We start from the raw sequence: 25924 nt of genomic DNA, 5'->3' as shown, positions 1-25924 counted from the left end.
ATATTTTTATAAACATAGACTCTCTTTAATAAATCATTGGTAATCTCCATTCAGCACGTCATTTTGGTATCAATATGATGAAACAGGAAGAGTGAGAATGCTTATTTCATTTTATTTTGTTTATTGATTAAAAATGTGATGATCCTATCTCAACAAATTATTCGTTAGGCTGTTCACATTCCAAGTATTTAATGATAATGTTTATTACATCATGAGTATATTTTTCACTGGATCTTTCTTCCATAGATTATAATCTCAGATCGAAAAAAATATTGTCTGCCATCCGGGATAGAACTCGTCTAGTCTTCTGATTAGGTTACTCAGTGTCGAATTTCCATTTTGGATGATATTCCTCATAGCATCTATAACAAAACAAACAAAAACTTAGATAAGCATGAGAATTTTCTAAATTTTGCCAAAAATAAAATAAATATCATAACTGAAAAGTTATCCAAAAGTTTAATTCCGTCATATGTAGTTGGAGTACCAGTTCTATTTAATCAATTTTATATGATAGTAGATATTTAAAGACTTACCGCTGATGATAGTTTGAATAAACAGTTTTTTTAGTACTTTTGAATTTAATATTAAATGTATAATAAGGGATTATTTTGCATGGTAATTTTCTTATTTGAGTTATGAAGCTGATAAAAAGTCTGATAGACGTCAGTTTCTTAGAAGAAAAGCAGCATACTGCTGGAAAATTAGTTTTTCTTAAGAAAAGACGAACTTTAAATTGTAATTTTTCGAAATAAACAGATATAATATATGGACATTTCTTTAATAATGTGGACGCACCTAGTAATTAACAAACTGCCATTAAACTATATGAAAGAAACGTTGTCGGTATTTAGTGTCCGCTGTTACGTGAGGTACTATATGAACCTAATAGCAGTTTTAATATCTATCATTTTGTTCGATTTCGACTGAGACTTGGAATTTTTGAATGTAGATGACATAGATCATAATTGATATTGATGTCTTGGTAAAGTTGCATTTTCGCTCTGGATATTTCGTTCCACGACGAAACAACATTTTTTGCTTGCCAGGGTCATCCTGCATATTTTTTTCAACGTAGTTAAACAGATTACAGGCTGGTACATTCTGTAGCGTTTCCCTCAGATCATTAAAGTATTCTACCATGATATCTCTTGAAATATAGCTCGAGATCTTTCAATATTTGCCGACACTTTTTAACTTATCTTTCTTTTGTGTTTTTCTAATAATGAACGGGCCCAATCCGACCCATGCATATTTGATTTAAACTTGCTGATATTACGACCTTGGCTATCTAAGAAAGTTTTTGCCAAATCGAGAAGTGTAAGAGGGAATCCCCAATCTCCACAGCAGTTTGCTGCCCTTATAAATGCTTTTTCTTCATTGAGTGTAAAAACTGTTTCACCTTCGCTTTTCTTAATACGGTTGCCAATGTACTTATTGCGTAGCGTGCCAAATGGAATTTTATATTCAGCGGAAGCACGACGAATAGACCATGGATTTGATTATTTTCCTCAGTTCTGTTTCTCCAAATAGATTTCTTATTTCATTTTTCGTTCTCCTCAGCTATAAATCTCCCTCCGTTTCACAGTCTAGTATTTTTTTCTGCCATATATTTAACTTCTCTTCCTCAGCTCTGTTAAGAATCCAAGTCATTCATACCGATCGAAAATCGTTACAATAATAGTATTCCACTAATATGTTAATGTTAAAATTGTTAAAATATAAAATCATTTTATACTGAATAAAATTCATACAGGTGAATGCTAATACTTGCCAAATAATAAAGAGAACCGTTAGTCGTAGATATGATGGTGGTAAAATCTTCACTTAGCGGTATATACCTGCAGCTCTCTCAATGCACATGACTTAGACAGATGTACTAACGTTCTTTCCACCCACAAGGGACTATCTATTAGTTACGTCACACGTAAGGGGTTGGTCGACATTTTGTGACAAGGTGGTAGGAGTGGTACTGAATTTCGTAACGTCATATCACAACATCTATTTTAATCTAAATGTTGAGACACGAACATTAAACTTTTGCTTTACGAAAACCTCAAAACAACTGTGTAATATAAGACATCAATTGTTTTGTTACGCACCGACCGCCTAAGCGCCCTTTGATCTGACAGCAGAAGTATTTTCAGGCTTTCTAATTGGAAGCTTTGGGTGTACTTTTAGGAAGCCATTATTCCACTCTCTACCGTTAAATGAATTAGGCTTATTATTTTTAAGTGCTAACAAGTATACTAATTTCTTTAGATCTTCAACCGTAAGTTTATAAAACCTTCCAGCCATAAATAAGCACAAAACTCATTTTCTGCAGACACAGAATGGCAGCCTTAGAACCAATTGTAGTTTAATTGGTATGGATAAGTTTTTATCTGATGTTTCCTTAAATACTAGATGGGAAGTCTTTACTTCTCTCTCCAACGTCGTTTGAGGCACATTAAATTGCTTAGCTTCTTTATAATAACCTATTTTTTCGTCCAAAACCGCTTATATTGCTTTCCGCATGGTTTCCTCGAACCATGATCCTCAGTCGTGCGTTTGTAGTCACGAATCGTTTTTAAAAGGCAAACCATTATAGACTCACAAAAAATAAATTCATTTTCACAGAAAACAAACAGGAATAAAATTATTCTCATTGACTGCAAGATGGGTTTACCGTTATCTCATCTCGCCTGCATAGTCATTTTATTAAGAAATAAAACACAAAAAAACACTTAAATTTAGTGTACCATTTTTGATGAGTTCTAGTGATATATCTAAAACAGAAACAAACATTCTTAATTCTATGTGTTTCGACTGTGATTAATCAAAATTTGCATACAATATATAAATATAAAATCAAATGTTATGATAATTGCAGTTATTTATTTAGGATGAACTTGGGATAGTTTTGAAAACAGAAGTACGTGTTTTGACAATATACAGTAACCAACAAAAAAAATTATTGATATCAGTTTGGAAATAATTTGTAAAATCTCAATTGGAGATATAGTGTGGAATATCTGTTCACGGGAATATTTGTATTGAGGATAGTTTAATGGAAAAGTCACCCCCTACTTTTTTCGACAAGTTGATGTTACTATTCCCCAGCAAACACTTTGAGCTAATCAAAGAAAATGATTTATTAACATAATTTCTCAACACCCTATGGGAGATTAATGCTTCCTAGAATCAAATTTTTGTTAAGAAATATGTATAAATGCAAAACAATAATAAAATTTAACTTACAATAATTAATCAAGATTTCCGGTGATTTTTACAGTATTAATGCTTGTATAAATTTTCAAACTCATAAAATTCAATATTCATATGGATAGAAATTTTGATTAATTGAAATATTGATTCTGATTACTACAGGAATTTCTATTAATTTTTAATTAGTTACATTATAATTGACGTTGAATTTTTATAGGGTGGATAAGGATAAGTTCTAGTAAATGATGTTCAATATTGATTGGTATATATATAACATTTAATTTCAATAGGTTAGGTCGTTATGAACGTAGTTGAATATTCATTGGTTAGAATATAAATGACAATAGATTTTATAGGTTGGGTGGTCATAAGTGAAGTGGAAATTTCTAAGGTTATTTAAATCAGTTTTCTTATTAAGGCATTTATCATTTTGGGCAATATATGTTGTTTTTAGAAATAAACGTTTTTTCTAGTTTTTTTCAGTTGTTATCTAACTCTTGTGGGAAGTTATCCGACTGATCAGTGACCTTCTCGACTGACCAATGTACTTTGTCACACTTTGAAGAAGATATTTCATATACTAAGAACAGAAGGCGCTTAATAAATGGACTTGAATCTATAATAACAATCATAACTGGTAATCTTGATTATCAAGACGAAAAAAAATAATTGCAATCTTAGAACATTCAAATAAAATCAAGCTAACCACCAAAACCAAATTCAGATGCAATAGAATGTCAGCGATCAAATAATAAATAATTTCAATAATATATATATATATATATATATATATATATATATATATATATATATATCTATATATCTAAATGTTCTTGATTTTAGGTCTCTTTGATAAATATCAAAAAAAAGCGATAAACAAATATCGTTTAAAAACCATTAAAAATAGAAATCCAAACAAACAAAAATACAGACCCAGACTGAATCCAAATAGAATATCAAAATTACAACACAAAAACGTAGCTAGACGAGTTTTTCCAACCTGAATAAATATTGTAGGCTGAATTGAATAGGTCTCTAGCGAAACTGAACGGGACGCGGAACTCGTTAAGGTGCGTTAAACAAAATAAAAGAAAATGAATTATAAAAATGACAAGGACGATTTGGAAATAATAAAAGAAATGTTCTCACAAATATAAGGTAGTCTCAAGAGCATGGAAGAAAAAATAGACCGAAATGCAGATATTATAGATGGATTAAAACAAGAAGAGAGACTGGAAAATGTAGAAAGAGAAATGAGGTGCTATAATATAATAATTCAACCAAAAATGAAAGAAAATATTGAATCCATAATGAGGAAAATAGAGTTAGAAGTCGACCTGGTAGCTGATTTAAATGCTACAGAATAGGAGCATTCAAAATAAACAGAAATATCCCGATTATATTTAAAATAAAAAATTGGAACAAAAAATTTGAAATTATGAACCAAGCTAAAAAACTGAAAGGTACTATTATATGAATTAATGAAGTGCAAATATAAAGGAAAAAGTTGTGACCTAAAGTGAAATTAGCCAGAGAACAAGGACACAACTCAAGGCTCAAATATAACAAATCATTTTTAAATACCAAATATATGAAGCATGGAGGAAAAGTCGAGAGAAAATGACGACAAGAAACGTGCAGCGAGCGATTTATATATATATATATATATATATATATATATATATATATATATATATATATATATATACATATTTACATAGAAGAAGTCTTTGCCAGCTATATTATGAGCGGTTTCTTATTGGGAACGTGTTGATTAAATATTTCAGAATATTTATGGGTAACGGCTGTCATATATTGTAAAGGTGATAATTCAATGTTTAAGTCAATGTCAGATGTTTTATACAAAATTCGAGTCAAAAGATGTGGAGGTTGCGAGTTTTCATAAAAAGTTTGAACTATTTTAAGATTCTTCTTGTGAAATATTAGATTTGGAGTTATGAGAACTCTATTTTTTATGTGTTTGAGCAAATTTATTCAAGTGTTACGTGGGTGATATGAATGATAATCGATATATCTTCCAGAACTTGTTGGTTTTCTATAACAGTCAATTAAAATTTTGTTATCAGGGAAAGTTCAATTTGAGGATAAATTCATAGGTGTTCTCATAACGCAGTAAGTCATGGCAAAATATTGAGTAATTGAATTTTACATTAACATTTGTAATTCATAAAGGTTAAAAATTCTTGCATACGTAAAAATGTTTAAAATATGTAATTAAGATTGATTCAATCATTAAATAATGCACATATTTTCACACAGATAGATGGTCATAAATATACAAAAAATGCATCAACCGCATTACATAAACATGAACAAAATGAAAATAATGAATATGATTTCAAACATATCAAGATATTAACTAAACTATTTTATCATTGTTACACATTTATCTCTACCTCTTATTTTATACTTTATACAATAAATACATGAGTATTCGAAACCTCGGAAAATATATTAAAGTTAGTCTACTTTGGTGTTTCATTGCTACGTTCCCAATAAAAAACCGCTTATATATATACCAACACGTTAATTTGACCAACCCTCATATGGATTTCAATACTGCAAGCGTTTTAACAGCTGAACCACATCCAAAAAAAGAGCCTGGAAAAGTCCTACGTCTCCCTACTACAAAATTGTAGTAACAAAAAAAACACACACATAAACCATCTCAGCGAGATTTATTCCCTCCTACTTACATTAGATTCAAATCAATTCTTTAGACTGAATCCCAATAGTACAACATCAATAACCTTAGCATAATATAAAATCTCCGGTTTTATAGACCAAGTAGGACTTACATCCCCATGAGAGTAAACCTCCACTGGTCAACCGATCATCTGATCGCCCAATAAGTGTACTAGAGGCGTTCCTAGTTTCCTAGTCTACATTTACTTGTTTTATCAGTAAAATCTTTCTATTATAACTTTTATACTGTTTTCACTATGAGGCGATGCTGCACTTTTCACGATACTCGACAAACGATGGTTACCTATCCATATAGGAGTAGAGTTTCGATCATTGAAAGAACAAAATCGGCGACATATCTGACCATACGTGTCAAGACGTCAAGCTCCAAATTTAATAGCACCATTCCAGACAATAGAAAATGATGATAAATATATTTTGATTGTAATAGATGATTACTGTAAGTGAGTGGAAGTTTAGGTATTTCTGAAACAAATTGTCGAGGATATTTTGAAATTTGGATGTAGACCTTGACAAGTCTATTGCAATTACTGGTTTGAACTTATATTTAAGATTAAAAAAAATGAAAAATTAGTATGAAATGCAGATCATAGAAGGCAGTTTTGAAAAAGAATACACGACTTCACACAATTCCAGGTTTTTTCCAGAATTCAAGAAATTTTGGGATGGTTAAGATAAATGATCGTTCACGTTATTCACAGTGAAAAACTGTCTACCGCTATTCCAAAAATACCGTGAAGAGGGAGCAACTATATTCCAGAGCAGCCTAACAATACCTTTGAAAAATGTGTGGGTCAAAATTGAGGTCTTGAGAAGCACATACCCCAATAAAATAGATCTACCCACCAAGATATTTAAGAAACGACACAAAGCCTTCGATAATATATAATGGAATCTCATGCGAAGAAACTGTCTAAGATAAAGGGCAACTATATGGGATTGACGAGTTATCGTGAACATGAGGTGATAACCTTTTCGATAATTGTTTTCACTCCCATTACTACCACATGATGGAGATTGTCCGCTCCTATTTTCACATGAGTATGGATATGGATATCCAAAATTAGCTTTCCAGGAGAAGATTTCTTCTAAGAAAGGGATAGTGCTGTGGAATTATAGACTTTTGTAAACTTCGACTGCGTTAGAAATTTAAGATGTACTAATTTTGGCGAATGAGCCGGCTTTTCTATTATATATTCGAGATAGATACGTTGGTTGGAGAGCTCAGGATAGTAAAGTATTGTTGGTTATGTCAGCGTAAGAAACTTGAGCGAAATTCACGAATAATGGGCAAAAATTAGCGTTAGAGTGTTTGATTGTTATAGTGAATGAATGAGTGGTATAAAAATATATGGTGCATTTATATTTATCCAACCTATCAGGATGAACTCTAAGAATATAATATTAAAACATCCCAATATATTTCCGTTGCTTGTGCTCTCATTGAATGAAGCGATATAATTACCTGTTAATCCTGGAAAGCGACTGTCTAATGTTTGAATGAGTTTAGACAAATTCAGTTGACCATTACTTAGTAGTTTAATTATCGTTTCTATAACAAAAATGTACTAATAATATATTAAAAAAGAGCTAAAATACAAGATTCATAAGTTATTGCATGAAATTTTTGAATAATTATCTAATGTTGAGGGAAAAGAACAACATGAATCTAGAAATTTAGAACATAAACAAATATCGAACATTGCTCATTCAACATTGCACATTGCTCTTGCTTCCTAGGGATAAGATGGAGGATAGGAAATACATTATATTTTTGGTCGGAAAATTCTCAAAAAAAAATGCTGCTTCAACATCCTTATCATCCATATCAGTATAGCTACAGTGTGTACCCAGTTACTATAGACTGGACATGAGAACCTTTTTCGTACGGTGATGAAGCAGAACAAGTAATATCATTTTTTCCACTCTTCACTCAGAATCTCGTGAAAAATTAGTTTTTTGGTATTTTTTTTCTCATTATAAATCCTATTCAGTCCATTATCCTATGTTCCCAACACTATTTCGCCTATCTTTTCTGTTCAATTGTTCATCAATTTTTCTCATCTATTTTTTATCCATCTATATGATAAGAAGTTCATAATAGTAGTATACTCCAGTTTTATAATAACGCATGAAACTTGGGTTTCTTGATGCAGCATTAGCTGTCTTGATTTTAGTCTCTTGACCATAATTATTGCAGGCATTTATTGCCTGTTGGCACTAAAATATTTTTTAATATCTCATATATCATTTCGCAAATGATTATATTATGAAAACAATTTTTAAATTAATTGTATTAACCACTGTTACTCCTTCCATTTGAATTACTCAAGGACTTGTTATTTTCTATCCTTGATTTATTTGATAAAATGTAACTTTGATATGGCACATGGTTTTGGTTAGGTCACCCTGTAATATTGTGCATAATTTTGAAATGGCTATAATTCCTCAAATTCCCATATTGATATCTTCAAAGGAAAAAGGAGGTACTGAACTTTATTATTCTGTATATTTCCATTATATGATATTTGCAAGGGTGAAGAAACTTTAACCAAAGTAATAACAGTTCTAGGATTTCACGAGCTACTCGAACGTCCCCTTTAAAGTTGTTTGTGACGCAGAATATGCTTTTTTCATTACTACTCTGTTTTATTTACTACCTTTTCAAAAATTCCTCATAATTCTAATAGAAATAAAACTAAAGCAAACATATTCTTATCTGCTTGAGTAATATTAATAATAAAAAATAACTTGTAGTCATTTCCGATGAACTAATATGAATATAGCATATGAGTATAACATAAAGTGTTAGAAAATTTACCTCTCCAACCGGGATAACGATCATCTAGTTTTTTAATCTGACCATTTAAGTTCAATTTGCCATTCTTCAAGAGACCTTTCAATGAATCTATAAAAAAGTTACAATTACTATGTTTGATAACAGTATCGTGAGACTGTATTTTGAGGTAATTTATTCATATAAAGTGATAGATGTGAGAATTACTGTGGACTCTTCCGGAGACTACATATATTTCAAAGGTCCAAATTCAAAGCAAAGATATACCAGTAGAACAACAATTTTTATATAAGAAAAAGGTGAGATATAGCTCAAGGCATTAATTTACCTGACAATCCAGGATAGATATTGTCCAATCTCTGGGTAAGCTTGGTATTGTTCAGAACATTTATCAAAAAATCTATAACAAAAAAACTTCAAAATGTATTGAAATATTTCATTCGAATCTATAAGTTCAATTGGTTTTGGAGGTGTCATTCATTTTTCAATATCATACAATTTTCAAACCATAATAGTCAATGGAAATGATGAGACTTCTTTAAACTGAATCGGTTTTCTTAAATAACCAAAATGAGGTTTTATAAAACTTCACCGACTATTATAGGGGATATTCCAACAGTGCATGAGGACATCCGATTTTGACAAATAACGATCATATTTACGGATTCGAATTTATCTACAGAAAACGGTTCTTGAATATAGGAAACCAAAACCTCACGTCAAATTGGAATAAGTAACTATGATTATTGAACACATACATTATCCCAATTTAGCCTATCGCTTATAGTTTATAGCCCCTATCTTGTATAAGAATCGGCATGGCGCCTTATTAACTCATTTTTGATGAATTTTGTTTTATTGCGTTCTCCTTTGTTGCGAGGATAAATCCAGGGTTCCTAATCCAATCGCTTATTGAGCTAGCATTCCGTTCTATTGCAAATATCACCTCAAATCAAGAGATTATCACGTTACTGTCACAATATGAGGGGTATCCCGATCTATCAAATTTATAGTTTATTTAAATGTATTCTCATCATTGAGAAATGCTGATGAAATGTTATAGATTAGTATTAATTATGGTTAACAATGTATATGACAAATTAACTCTGTTCTATCAAACTTAAGCTATGAACAATGAATGAAAAAAATTAAATTTTCCTCTTCAGCATACAGTAAACTACAGCGCGTTGCCTTACTGGCAATTTCAAAATATATACTTCTTAATTACTTTGAATAACGTGACGAAACCATACACAAAAAGACTCCAAATAATATGAGCAATTCAAATTGAGTACATTATATAGGGGTTCTTATTTAGAAAATCATATGTTTGGTTTGAAACGGAATAATACAGTTGGAAATAATTTAAAAATACCTTAAGGATACCCTTCATTATTCTTAATAACATTTTCTGACAAGTACTGAAATAATCCCTAATATATTATAGTTTGTCGTGAGATTGGTACACCCTTTATACAACTTTTCTCAATTCCGAATAATCTATTGATGGTTACATATAATTTACATAAGAAAACCTCCCAATATTTTTCTTCATGCTAATTATTTTTAGGACAATTTTAATGCTTAACCTTTACATTACAAACAGTAGAATATTAAAAATAGTTACCTGTGATTCTGGAATAACGACCTAATAATTTCTGGACAACGTTAGTCAAATAGAGGTCACCGCTACTGAGGATTTGAATTAAAGTATCTATAACAAAAAGAAGATGGAAACAGTGAATTTCATGTTTTGCAAAATTTATTTGTGCTAACAAAGTTTTATAGTAGTTTGAATAGTTTGAAAGCCCATATTTAGAACACAATTTTTAATGAGATACATCGAAAAGGATGAAACATACAAGGCGAGCAGCCCTGCAAGACATTCGTTGTGCGAGTAAACTGTCCTCGAACAAGAGCGGCAGCTTCGTTATCATGGTGAGGCTACAGCAATAAAGTCGGGCCATTTATTAGATAGTTTAGTTGAAAGATAACACGCCTCTCTATAACTTGTACTTGTTGCAATTGCAGCTTTTGTTTTTTTCGTCATAAATAAGATTATCAACAGAATAACACTGCAAACAAAAATGTTCTATTCACAATATTATATAAAACAAATTATAGATTAGGAGCAAATTTTTTCCCGACGAGCTGTACGAAGAAATGAATATAATTAAGTAGGGCAAACTTCGGAGCAATAACACGAACTCGCTTGTAGCTACCACTATGAGACAATTACATTGAACATTACGGTTTCTAACTTTATTCCATTTCTCAAATTAATAACCAGTATATCATCTCGAGAATAAATTTTTAACCTGGTATCTTTCCCAAGCCCCTGTAGCATCATTTCTGTTCGACAGTCAGGTGTGTGCCCTATAGGGAAACATTAAGTTAGAACACAATTGGAATATATTCAATACTATAATTGCTAAGACTGTTTAGAAAGACTATGTCCCATATTCTTTCCATAATTGATTATTATATGAGTGATACCGCAAAATTATTGTGTGCTAACGTTTTTCTTGAAAAACATTATATTTACCTTTTGAACCTGGATAGAAACGGTCTAGTTTTCGTATCATATTATTTAAATTCAGGTTGCCACTTTCAATGAACGTAATCAGAGAATCTAAAACAAAGGCTTATATCAATTTTCATCAATTTGGTTGTATAATTTTCAAATCTGAGGGAGCATATGGAAGCAGTAATAATTGTTATCCATGTTGTGGGTGTTTATTGATAAGGTACGATTTTGTATCTAAAAAATTCTAAAATAATATTCAGACCACATGATAAATTATAGTTCTATTTTTATTTGGTGTTCAATTTTCATATGTTTGTAATATTATTGAACAGCGCTGTATTATATTTAGCTTCAGATCATCAATGATCATCAATCTTTTCCTCAATCATATCACCTTATCGTCTATTTGGAACCCCCATTTCCTGTATTATTTTTCATTTCATTTCTCAATATTGTATAGATTCTGAATTATATATATATATATATATATATATATATATATATATATATATATATATATATATATATATATATATATATATATATATATATATGGGTGATTCCGTTCTAACTGTGATTTTTTGTATTCAAAATTTCAAGATTTTAAAATTTAACTTTTCTAACTTTTTTATGCATATTATTCATCTATTTTACTGTAAAAATAAAACTCTAAGAGGAATTTACTACAACTTCAAAGTATCACGAGCAAGACACAAATGTCGGATTTTGAGTTCCACGGTACTGACTCATTTATCCACGGTACTGACATGGTAACTTAAGATATTAAACAACAAGTGCATCAATTTTCCTCAGTTTGATCATAAACATTAGAATTTATAAGGTAATTAGTTTAAATCATTTGTTAGGACAAAAAAAATTAATAATTTATCGGTAAATTCTAGGAATGGACATGACACGGTACTGACATGGTAACTTAAGATATTAAACAACAAGTGCATCAATTTTCCTCAGTTTGATCATAAACATTAGAATTTATAAGGTAATTAGTTTAAATCATTTGTTACGACAAAAAAAATTAATAATTTATCGGTAAATTCTAGGAATGGACATGACACGGTACTGACATTCAAGTGATGTAGTATAAGTTTTCTTTAAGTGGCAAGTTGTATTGTATAAAAATAATGTTTAAATATCTTAAGAATTATTCAATTAACACAAAATTTTTATTAATTGATTATTAATTAATGACTAGTACAAAAAAACAATACAGGACATTGAATATCACAGTTAGAACGGAATCACCCATATATATATATATATATATATATATATATATATATATATATATATGTATATATATATATATATATATATATATATATATAGATTACTAGAGAATAGAATACAAAAAAACAAAAAATAAGCTTTAAAAAAATTGAGCACGACTTACTTCGAGTGAGTCAACCTATGCAATTTTTACCTGAGAAATAAGCACATCTTAACCGACTGTCAATATTGTTACGAACTCGTCCGCATTAAGCCGGCTCTGGTAATGAGGGAATTCTAAGATTTGGCGAAGTCGCCGCCCGTTTCATGTTTTATATAAGTTTTTATCATAACAGGCAATTTCTTCACATTGTTTCTTTTGAACTAATTGAGTAGAAGACAGTATTTATAAATGCATCCCATCGATATTGATAGTGTAAATAAATGAGAGAAACATTACAATATTATATCGAAATCCTATAATTAGAAAATATGAAGTTTATACTGAAATAAATGCTAAGTTATATCCAATTTTCTAAACGCATTAATATACTAACAGTTATAATACTTGATGTACCGTATCATACTAGTAAAGAAACGTGAAAAAATGAGAATGAGCGATTTTTCGAAAATTTGCTAAATGATATATGAGATAATACAGCAACGAAAAAAATATTACCTCTTAAACATGGATAGAGTTTGTCTGTACTTTGAGTCAAATTGTTCATTTTGATTTTGCCAGTTTCGATGAGCTCATTTAAAGAACCTAGAACACAAAAGTCTCAGCATGTATGAAACAACAACGTTACAAAATAATCATTTTCAGAAGTATCATATTTATATTATTGTCTATTTCTTTTAGTTTCAAAATATAATAGATTGAATAATTTAATCAGGTATACAAGACAAAAATATGAAAAATTTATTGAAGACGAAAATGTAACAATCAAAATTAAATAATACATTATTGAAGTTTATTGAATCAATGTAAAACATGTGGGTCAAAATTGTTCCATTATTCCTGTTGTTTATTGGTAAATTCTCAGTCTATGGTACAGAGAGAATAACCAGTGATGTTTCTGTAAGAAAGGATTACGGAATTTTGACATGTAAAATTTTTGTTTCCAAAGGACAAAAAAGCAAGAGTTTTCGCGTCGCTAGGCCTCCGTAACAGATTCAAACCAAATGCACTTTTTGACATCGTCAGTCGTTGCGAAAATTCTCGGAAAAAATATTGGCTACTACAATTTTAGGAATTTACTTCTTCGTTTACATAATTTTGCCTTACTTTTTTCAGCTCCTGCTTTCGATTTATATTATATCAACCCTCACAATCGAAAATATTTTTACATCTTGCAAAAACAAATATGTTGAGTCAAATATTCTGAACATTTTGGGTTGATTTGTTACATCTTCAGTAAACAGAAAAACCATAAGTAACTAAACTCTTTTATGTCCGTATTTTTGTTCCCAATTACCAAGTAAAAACTTCATAAATTTAAAGATAAATTGTGGGATAATTTGAGAAAATTATAAATATTTATATTCTTATACACTTTATCACAGTTTCGTTAATTTTTTCTACAGCCACTACAACAAGTGGTTATATAATTTGTTGTTTTAATCTGTGGATTTCTTGGATATATAATTTGTGTTTCAAACATTTTTTACTTAGACATATTGACTATTTTAATGCTTATCTTCCTAGCAAGAAAACGTGAACAATATTCATGGCAAGATAAGTTAACGGGAGGAGATGGAAAATTAAATTAAATCGCAATAGCTTCCATCCTTAAATATTATATGAATTTCATTTTAGCATTGCTATGCAATCAAATGTTTCTGTCAGTCTTGACATAATCGAATCAAACTATACTTGAAATTCACTCTGTATATGTACTCCATATTTATATTTATGATGGAAATATTGTAATAACGTTTTCTTAAACGATTTACTAAGAAACTTTGTATAATGAAAATATTCGTCTCGATATCCAAATAACAAAGTTAATGTATTTAAATAGAACAGCTTTCGTGGAGAAAGTATGAAATAGAAAATCCTGCTCTATTTCTTACTCTTACTGGTTAAGTGATAATTAAATAAACCTATTCACCTGTCCATCCAGGATACCGACTTTCTATTCTATCAATCAAGTATCTCATAATCGATCTATTATTTCTTATATCACCATTTCTAGAATCTGTAACAAAAAAATTCATTCATAATTAGCTATACATCTTAAACCATTGTTTGGAGCAACGCTCTTACAATGATTCTATACATCATTTGGATTAATCGTTCAATTAGCTGGAAAATCCCTTTCATATATCAAAATATGTTGTTGAAATTAAGAGAAAGTGTTTTAGACTATCATTTAACTGCGGGTTCTAAATTTTTTCTCGGCTCAGTGGTCTTAATAAGAATTTCTTATTTTTGCATGGAACCTCAATATTTTTATAATGGTCACCAAATCTTCCATCTTCGCAGCACGTGTATTTTATTTTTGATCATGGGTCGCTCATAGTCTTTCTACCAAAGATGCAGAGCCAAAACAACTAATCACATGATAATGTTAATTTTGTTCAACTGTTGAACTGCGAAGCACCTTAAATCTATAAAGAAACAATACCAATAGTGACCACAAATTTGTTGTAACGAAACTCAAACAAAACTTTTCACAGACAATGAAATTAAGACAGAAAGACGAAGATTTGATATTAAGAAACTGAAAGAAAAAAAGCAAGAAAAAATTAATGTTGAGTAAAAGGAGGCAAGCTCAGCCAAAAGACACAAAGGACATACTTAACAGATGTAAAAGTTATTTTAAACAAATATTGAAGAAGGAACTTCAATAGAAGAGGAAGTATACACAATTATGAATGAACTGAAAAACAATGAATGTGTTGAGGAAAATAGAATCCGCGCGGAAATCATGGAATATGGTGAAGAAAATTACAAAAATTACACAACTTTTCACAAAGTACAGAGGTTAAGAAAATCTGGAGACCATAGAAATACTGAGGGGATTTTGATGGCAATCAAGAACTGACCAAAGTTTCCTTTTTAAGCTTCTACATAACAACAGTTGAGAATAATATGTGAAAAGACATTCTTTGATTTTAAAGAGACTTACTCGTCAATACACAAAAAACTGTATTAAATAATTGAAAAAGTAGTATTACGGAGAAAATTGAGAAATTTCGTTATAAAAACTCGACCAATTCATTAAATAGGCAAAAAATAAAAGAGACAAGGCAATCCTGTCTATATACGAACCTATTTAATATTATATTAGGAATAGTGATGATAGAAAGTAGCACTGAAAGAACTTGAAATATTTTTCCCCATATGAACAGAGAAATCAAAAGGTTTTTTATTAAAGTTGGAGATGTAGCTGAAAAATTGGTACATGAAAACATTTTTCTTTCCTTAAAAAATTATATTAATTAATTGCGGGAATGTATATGAACTCATCGTTGTTTCGACGAGTACCCTTATCACAATTTTCAAAGAACCGTTAGTTTTTCTTAATATGATTCCATATCACTATTGTGATTTGCTTTATTGTTATTATCAGTACACATGATACAGCTTAGATTGGAAGAAAATTATATAAAACTCTGAAGTGAGTATCTCGAGGAAGCAAAAGTTAGTGATGTGGTACCAAGGTCCACCCAAATCAATAATAAACAACAAACATAATGTTTAACTCTTCGTATTCTCGTTATTACTCATCCAATCGTGTGCATTGACTCATTTCATTACAATATTTGGTATTCATAGTCAAATTGTTACGAATTTTTCTGTTCACAAAGTACGAAGAAGAAAAGTGAGATTGTGGTGTAAATAATGATAAGGAAAGAGAGCTTATATATATTTTTGCAATTGTTAGCTTAGTTAGCTCATAATTCCTTTGAAATGTTAAGTGGTAGTATTTACCACTTACTTTATTTATTGAAAACCAGGAATCGTTTTTGAAGAATATCACTATGTACAGATAACTGACAGAAGCCAAAAGACAATTTATGCATATTCTTCAGACATGGCAACCTTGCTACTGTTTGAATGGTTAGAATCGTTTTCAAATCCAAGTAACACAATTTGTTCGACATTCTTGAGGTCTATTTCTAGATCCCCACATACATATGTGTGAGATGAGGTCAATTGACTATACCTAGCAGGATTTAACATAAAATATGTTGGATCAAAAGGGTCAAGAACACTGTTATCACTTACAGAAGAAGTGATACTCATTAATGAAAACTATCACTTTTTCATTTACACAAAAAGCATCACAAAGTGTAATCGTTTAGCTTCTCAGTTAGTAAACTCAAATTGGAAAAAGGAAATATATGGCAAAAAGACATTAGAAACAGTTTTTCCATACAATAGGAGTACCTATAAAAATTCACTCACACTTTTAATATTTTTAATTGGTATTTCTATCTATGTATGGCAATTATTTTTTAATTAGGTACCATACATAAACCAAACTAGTTAATGCTGTTAATTTATATAATAACCTTAGCGAGAAACAACTCTAATATAACTCTTATCAATGTTTTCATCAGTTTTGGACTATAAAAAATGAAATAAATTATCAAACTATGATATTTGACGGAATTGTCTCATTCTAAAAAAGTCATTTTTCTTGACATTATTTATGTGACTGATATAATTCGAAGGTTTCCTATCGTCAAATTTCTCATTAACTCATGAGTTGTTATCAAGACTTCATTTCCATTTCATTTATTTTATGCTTTAAAACACAAGGTCAAAATTTATGCATATCTATTGAGCGTTGAAGATTTTTATTTTTGTCGTGTTGATTGTGGCATATGCGTCATTTTTAAAACTATATCTATAACTAAATCTATACTTCACATATTCGATCCCGATTGTTATTTTCCGTTTTTAAACAAATCTATACTAAATCCAGCGCTTTTCAGTCAGCTGAATGTTCTGTATAATCTGTTATGTACTGATATGAGCGATGTGTCACAGCCTATTTTACTACAAATATACGCTTTACTTTCTATTATTTCCACTTTTTAATGGTTTATTATCGTCATAAGAAATATATTGTAGATGTTTTGTAATCGTTATTGAACAGTTATAAACGATTAACCCCTTCGCACGGACTTCGCACTAAAGTTTGATACTAATGAGCTTTTTTTATGCTGATATGCCGAAATGTATGAGCTCCACAAACGTCAAAAACTTGCTCTTTAGAATTAATATAAGACAGCCATTTGAGGAGAATAAATGATTTTTAACGTTCAAAAAACTATAGAAAAATGGAACAACACGTCAGCTGTTTGCATCTCCCCACTGGTCTACCAGGGTAAAAATGAATATATGTCTACGAATTAATCACGTCGATCAAACAATGAACGTGATTGGCAAACATACATATCATTATCGTGTTAACTGGATCATAGTTGTCGAAAAGTCGTACACACTGAAAACTAGATGTAATATCCTTCAAGTGAAAATCAAACAACTGAGAAGGCTGCACAGATAACAAGGGAGCCTTGAAAACAATAACAACAAATTCAAAAGTGGTAAGGAGTTATTGCGAAGTATTTTCCTGGATTCTTACCACTAAATTAAGCTTATACTGGATACCTGGACAATCTAAAGACGACTAAGAAATAAACAATGAGGTGACAAATGGCAATCAAATATCGGCATGCGCAAAAACGACATTACGGTCCCGTTAGTATATATTCAAGAAAAATATATCAACTATTTATCTTATATCCTATGAAATCTTATCATGTAAACCACATTAATAAGAATAGCTGTTTTATAGTCACGTTTAAAACATTCGGTGATTCCATCTATTTACCTTTATACAATTAACCAATGAATTTGTAATAACATATTTTTTATTACAAATTTGTTCATAAAATTGTTCAATTCAATATATTAGAAATTTTTTTTTCATATTTTGTTGTCCAGAGATGATTGAAGAAAAATTGTTGTCTTAATTTTAATTTTCAATTTTTTATAGTCGATTTTGAAAAATTTATTCTCTATAAAAAAGACTTGAATGTCCTTTATCGAGTCGCTAATATTTCATATTAGAAAGTATTATAATAAAAATGCAAAAAGTTTTTTTGTACTTATTTATATATAGCTGTTTTTATAACTTTTTTCTGCTTCAGAGAAAACTATAAAGTTAGTCAATATTTGGCAGAATTGGCAAAAAAAATTTGAGTTTCCCTATTTGATTGAAACAATTTTATAAACAAATCCCATATGTTGATTACTGCCATTGTTTAATGTGAAAACAGTCATAGCTAAATATTAATTGGAAAAAAGTTTTATCGACATGTTTTACATTTTTAATATTTTGCAATAGTTATGAAATATAATAATTCACAGATTAGTGAACTTTTATGAACATTGATGGCATGATTTTATGAAGAAAGGGCTCCACGAAGCTTAAACCGGCGCGGAGCCCTAGCTTCAACGTCAAGATAAAAATATCAATAATGATGAAGATGAGAGTTCCAGAGTTATTTTGTTAATGATATATGCAATATTTTACCAGCGCCATAATTCTTCAAAAACATTTTTCTCGTGGTGAGCTTGTTGACTAGACTATAAATAAAGTGACAGTTCTAACGATTCGAAATTATTCTTTTCAGTAGTTTTATACATCTCTTGTGATTTTCTTAACTTTATAGAAATACGAAACACTCGTTCAAAATGTAATTATTTCATACTGGCAGAAAATAACTGTTACGGCATTTAATATAGTATTTGTTCTATAAATTAATGATTTCTATGTTAAAGATAATATATTATTCAACTTCATCACTCAAATATAGTATCTCGAGACTTTTCATCTACCGAGAAGTCTTCCCATTCCATGAAAGTTGTAATTCTTTCTTGGAACTTATTAACACATTATAAAAATTTCCTACCTACTTTTCTGGCTCGTCATAAAATAGCAACGTCTATTCATCTTTTTTTGTTTTCAACGATTCCAGTTTCATTTGATCAATATTGTTTGAAATGAAATTGAAATAGTTAAATTTATTTAAAGCAGAAAATTTCTTGCTTAAAGAGCTAAAACTAGTTTTCTCAATAACTTTTATTTACCATTTTTACATCACGCCTACACGTATAGATAGAACCTCTAGTTTATTCTTAATTATTCAATACTACATTTTGAAAATATTTAAGAAAATAACAAATTAGTACAAAAAATATTCCCGACCACCGAAAGTATTTTCTGATCTTCGACCTATAAATGTAGACAAAATGTCTATTTGATGAAAACTATTTACTATTATAAAGAAGTATTAGTTTCCTAACAAAACTATTTGGGATCTTTAAAGATAGTTGTTGATATTTTACCTACATCATAGTGCCTACTTGATAATAAGTTGTTCATTTGTAATATTCGTAGTATTGTTAATATATGTCCATGAGGAATTTTGCGATATGTTTTTAGTAATATTGAACTATCATGTTGAGATATTCCGTTTTTGACTAAATTCCCTGAAGCCATTTTTTTAAGTCGAAATATTTCAACATCAACTGAATTAAAAGTTCTATTTGATGATTGTAACATTGAAGATGCCGCTTATATTACATGACAGCAATAATTTCACAAACAAATCATCCAAAGTAGCTCTTAAAATATCCGCTTAATTCACTAAAAATACATAAAGACAATGAAAAATACATCTAACCACTGATCAATTCCAGTTATACAAGCTCTATTGTTCTTTATCTTAGATTTGATAACGATTTAAAAAGCTATAACATCCATAATGAATTTTTCATACGTTCAACAAATAATCAAAGTATAAGGCAAGTAATACGAATGGATAACTATTATGTCAGTTATTATGAATGTTTGTACTATATAATTTCCGTGTCCGAGCTTATGAATCGGTGAAACACTTAAACCATCTAGAATTTCCAATCAATTCAATCATATACGCTTTGAACGACGTCAATTTTCATCCACCACAATTTTGTTATGAATGTATCGTGCAAAATTTTACCTTTAACACCTGAGTACAGATGGTTGGCATTGGTATTCAAGTGATTTCCAAAACCTGAAACAAATTGCAGATTAATAAATCATTGAAATATTTACTAACAAATTTCTAGATATTCTCCTGGAAACGAGACGATACCTTTATCAATTCTTCATGATTCTATTTTGGTAATTGATAAGTAAAAGGGTAATGTATAAGAAAGATGGGAGATTTCCATCATATCATATCATATTGTGAACAAAGGTAGCCTTATTTGACTTTTTTGGAATAAAACAAACTGCAAAACCATTTTCAAGGCAACCTGTAGATTTGTCTTTGGAGCAAACAATAAACAGAGATGCTGCTCGAAGAATTACTAGAAATGTACACTTAACCGACACAATTTTAGCTCGTTAACGTTAGGTAAGGAGGCGAGTATCATCGCTCTACTGTAATAACTAGCGTTTTGGAGGAAGTAGGACTTGGGAAAAATAAGGATATTTCCGCTGCATTACAGCTAACAAATATTAAAAAAAGCACAGAACACAGAACAACTGGAAAATTTCATCAAGTCTTTTGATCAGTACATCAACCCATTTAGTCATAACTTACCTATAGATCAATTATTTAATATTACATCCGAAAAAGCTGCTGTATCTAAGGCTGGAAAGTTTCTCCTTTATATTGAGCAAATTGATAAAGATCAACGAGAAACATTTATAATTGAGTGCTCATCGGACATCAATCGATTCGACCGAACGATAAAAAAACATCTAATGACAATTTTTCTAGCTAAATTGAAAAAAAATGGCAGAAAATACAAAGAAATTAAGATCCAACGGGACTTATTTGGTCGCATGGAATTTCTATGGATCACAATAATTTATGTCCTACAAATTTTATCTTATTCTATTACTCCTGTTCCTCTTGCATTATGTTACTTGGACAGGACGATCTATAAAGCCGACAAATCAGCGCTTACTAAATGTCTGGAAACTAAAATTGATCATAACTCACCAAGCTACTCAGATTTTTATCTATTTAGTAAACTCTATCTATTTAGTAAAAATCTATCTATTCAGTAGATTTTTCATATTACTTGCAAAAAAAGAAATTCCGAAATCGTTTGGAAGATTCTTGCAGATGATAACCAAATATCCTGCAAATAGAATGGATGTAATCTTCGATCAATATGGGCATCCCTGAATTAAAGATCACGAGCGGCATTAACAAAAAGAGACACCTCCAATTAATTATTATATTAACGGGCCTGATCAAGTGGGGCCAACAGATTTTACGAAAGAAATGAAGAACCAAACTTAAAGAATCTTTCATTGATTTTTCTCAATTCACTGGGCAAATGATGAAATTGCTTCTTTCATTAGTGAATTGATTCACCTTAATATCTTTGTCGATCTTCAGAAACAAATAATGGAAAAGTTGAATCAACTATTTTTGAAGATCTTAGTTGCAAATTGCAGGAAGAGGCTGATATGAAAATTATCTAACATGCATGTAACATCGTTGAACAATCTAATGTTGTGATCAGAACCAGTGATACTGATATATTAATAATTATGCTCGCTAATATGAAGAAATTTCATAGTTCTTTCCCGAATTTAGTTGCTTGTCGTAACTGGTAATAATGAAAAATTCATTGACATCACTAAAATATATTAAGAACTGGGTGAATTATTGGTATGAAGCTTTACCGGATCGGACTACAACTTGCAAAAGTGTGTGGAATTTTAAAGAGCATTTGCATAACTTGTTGATCTGAATTAAGCATCGAAAATATCAGTCGACTTAAATGATGGAAGATTTCAGCTCTTTCTAAGTAGCTAAAAAGCTACTGATGTTGATGAAGAGGTGAAAAGTTTCGACGCAATTTCTATACCTTCTTGTAAAAGCGAATTATATCAACAGTTCTTGAGAAGTCATTATATTTCAAGCATTTGGAAAAATGCTGCTCAAAAACACCAAAAATGTTTCGGAAGAACTGAAAATGTTGCCACTATTTCACTAGACCAACGTAGAATGGTCAACTCTAAATGGTACCCCAGCAGGATTTGCCAGTAGTGGAAAAATCGTTTTTTAACAATAAAAACATCGCATTGATGGATCATCCGCCGTATAATCCTTTTTTGGCACCCAATAATTTCTTCTTATTCCCGCAGATCTAGAATGAATTGCGTTTTTCTACATCTGACGAAGCGGTTAATGCTTCTAAGTCATATGTTTGGAGGTACCTCAATCGAAAGAGGAAAAATGTTTTTACAATTGATTCAAACCCGTGTATTGATTTTAATGATAATATAAAGATTTGTTCTCATTTGTCTATCTCAAAACTTAAGAAGCAGATCTCTTACAGAGAAGATAAACCATTTTTTCCAACATTAAGAATTAGGCATCAGAATTGGTCTAAAACAATCGCGAAAATCAAAATTTATGGAAATCAAATAATTTTATATTTTATCTTCGAAAAAATTTGATCAAAAATCATTATTAGTAACTACTTCTCACACAATGAAATAAATAGTTATGGATCCGCGAACTGTTGCCCAATGTCATAACAGAAATATCACAAATACCCAGATTTTTAATCCTTCCTTGTAAATTCCTCGGACTCTTCGGTCTCCACATTAAAGCCCACTGGACTTTTTTTGGTGTAGGTTTACTTAGATCAAAAGGTATACTTTCAGAAGTCATTTAGAAATATGGGTGAAATTTATTAAGCATCTAAGAAATAACTGTCTTCAAAAAGTGGATTTTTACATATATTCTACAGAATTATTCCATTAAATTTATAATTATTAAATGTATTCTGTAAAAATGTACAAACTCACATTTTCATATCTATCAGTTGAATTTTAGGTATTAGATTATGCAGAATCATTTATTCTCGTTTATTCTCGAATACATTATAATAAAAAAGTTTTCGAAAACATGAAATATTTTCATTTATGTAGTTTAATGAGGGAGTTTTATGAAAATGGGCGGCAATTAATTAGATTTATGTTCGCTCCGGGTTCTTTGTTCTATTTCGTGAGATATCGTCTGAAAGTAGTTTGAAGTAACCATCTGATGGTGTGAGGAGATATTCGAATAGTAAACAGACGCTTCATTCTGTATTTACATCGTCCATCACGAATTATTCTTGAAAAATTAACAAAATGGTTGACGCAAAATATTTTCCCGACATAAAAAACCGTTGCAGAATGAAGAAATTGTAACTGTGAATTGCGAATAAGGAGCGATAGTAAAAAGGAGATTAAAAATTTTTATTTGACTAAGGGAAAGCACAAAATTTGACGAAGAGAATATTTTAGTTCGTAATTTCAAGTACTTACCAATTATAATCAACAAGAATAGTATGCACTTCATGATTTGGCAACTATGAATGTTTGTGTTATCCCCAAATATTTTTTATTTTTGTTTTTATATTGTTTCAGTGTTGATTTGTCATACATCAGTGAGTAAAGATAAGCTTCAGTTAGTAAAAAATATGAAACTTCGTTAAATTTCGTATGATTCAGCAATTATAGTATTTAAATTTGAATAGCTACGTAGTTCATTAAGAATATGAACTTATGAATAATATATAAATAATTAGTAACTATGAATGTACTTTGGGCAATTACGGAATTTTCACTTGATTTGAAAATTACTTTTTTTTAGTTTTCTTGTTCTAATGTTGAGTCAGCTATTAATAAAAGTATTTCATCTGGCGTTTGCTATTACAGTGTTTTAAGTTCAAATTTAATATGGAGAAAAGATATCTTCAATGTTAAGATGTGGATGGATAGTGAAAATCAACAAGTTACAGTTATTAATTTCAAATTTACTTTTTGGCACTCTAATATATATTTAATAATACTCGTATTCTGTCCTATTTATTCATTTAGTATGTTTAATGAAATGCATTAACTATTGTAAAATTATATTTTTTTTATTACAGGTACTAAGATAACAGCAAAAATGGACGCTATAATAGACTCAACTCTACTACACATTGTCTCCTAGAACTCTTTAGAAGGAGTGATTTCGGAAAGGACTATTGCTGAGTAATTGAAAGATGACACGTTTCTAGCAATGACAAAAATCGTCACATGATATTCTGATGTTTAAAAATCTACATTGAGATTTACCTAGTCTGTGTGCAAGTTCACTATATAGGGAAACGAGAGAGCCTTAAGTTTTGCGAAAAAGTTAGGTAGGAGTTGAAGAAGATTGTATATCCGGTCTTAGATATTCGATTGTATTTATGGAGAAGGTATAAAACACGAGAAGAAATAATTTTTATATCCACCAATTGCTAGAGATTGCCATTTCTAGATAGTGAGGCCACAATGAATCTTTCAGGATATTTTTCATCTTTTATTTAGTTATACTATCGCCAGCAGAATCGCATTTGAACGAAGAGACGTAACAACTATGCGCTAAACATGCTCCAATCTCCATTATGAGAAATCAAGGGAAAAGTTAACTTTATAAAATTAATATATACTAACAGAAATTATGGAGATGCACATTCAACTTTCTTCTTAGTTTTCTGCGAAAGCGGATAATAAAGCAAACATTTCCAATATTTAATTGGTCTCTACAGATTGGTTTCAACGTTTTTCATGGTTTTACTCATCTAGCTGCTTATAAATCTTCTGATAAATTGTTAAGGCATCAATTGTTTTGGAAATAAGAGACTCGAAAGCGAAATAAGTTACACAATTTCATCGAAAATGAGTTTTCCTTGGGAAAATAAACTTTTTCCATATTTCTTCCCATCAAAGCAGAAGAATGTTCCGACTTATTGAAGTAACAAGGTGTAAATTGTGCCTGATCATTAGAATCCTAAACGGAATTTCAAAATTTCAATTAAATCAAAAAAGTAATGAAATACACGTTAGAAACTACAGGAAGTTAGGGAATTAAAAATAGTATCCAAGATGAAATTGAAATTTGGAATTAATTCTTTCTTTGGAAATAACTTGGACTTGTTGATCAGTATTTCCAATCGAGGCTTCTTTTATTATGTTAAATGGAAAAACTGTCATTTTTTGGATGTAATGTTGTATATCACTGCCAAATATAAAATCCAATTACATAAAATAAATCATATTGGAAAATGTCATGTTAGTTACACAACTTCTATACATAAGCAATTTATGAATAGTTAGCTAAATAGTTTTAAAAAAAGTGGTACTGCTGCCATTTTCAATCGAACAAGAAATGTTCCAAAGCTAAGAGTCAGTTCTTCTAGAAAAAATGTTAAATAAGCTTTGATCAAGATATGCATCTATTCAGAGAAAAATATTTCGCCCTGGCGCTCATATAGAGAACAAATGTGAGTAGAATTAGAAGGAATTTAGGAAATAAACTTATGTAATCATCGACAACATTCGTCCAGTATTAAAGTACCACTATCCATTCAAGAACAT

General features: G+C 30.1%; 1 protein-coding gene across 1 annotated transcript; it reads right to left on the bottom strand.

Moving 5' to 3' along the window:
- Positions 1-191: 191 nt before the first annotated feature.
- LOC130900532 (uncharacterized) lies at positions 192-23198 on the bottom strand. The gene is made up of 10 exons (XM_057811226.1): positions 23081-23198; positions 20514-20567; positions 14600-14686; positions 13165-13251; positions 11277-11363; positions 10359-10445; positions 9060-9131; positions 8756-8842; positions 7400-7486; positions 192-362 (listed from the first exon to the last, which is right to left on the bottom strand). The coding sequence occupies exons 1-10, from the start codon at positions 23196-23198 to the stop codon at positions 256-258; spliced, it is 873 nt and encodes a 290-aa protein (XP_057667209.1). The 3' UTR covers positions 192-255.
- Positions 23199-25924: the final 2726 nt, after the last annotated feature.

The sequence above is a fragment of the Diorhabda carinulata genome, chromosome X (assembly GCF_026250575.1).
Source record: "Diorhabda carinulata isolate Delta chromosome X, icDioCari1.1, whole genome shotgun sequence".
NCBI lineage: Eukaryota > Metazoa > Arthropoda > Insecta > Coleoptera > Chrysomelidae > Diorhabda > Diorhabda carinulata.
This window is presented reverse-complemented; position numbering and strand designations above follow the sequence as displayed.

Excerpts from the sequence above, each read along its gene's own strand:
- LOC130900532 (XM_057811226.1), bottom strand. The coding sequence starts at position 23,198 with ATGACTTCTGAAAGTATACCTTTTGATCTAAGTAAACCTACACCAAAA. Across the intron at positions 13,252-14,599 it reads TCGGTATCCTGGATGGACAG|GTTCTTTAAATGAGCTCATC; the intron begins GTGAATAGGTTT and ends TTTGTGTTCTAG. Across the intron at positions 7,487-8,755 it reads TCGTTATCCCGGTTGGAGAG|AAACGATAATTAAACTACTA; the intron begins GTAAATTTTCTA and ends TTTTTGTTATAG.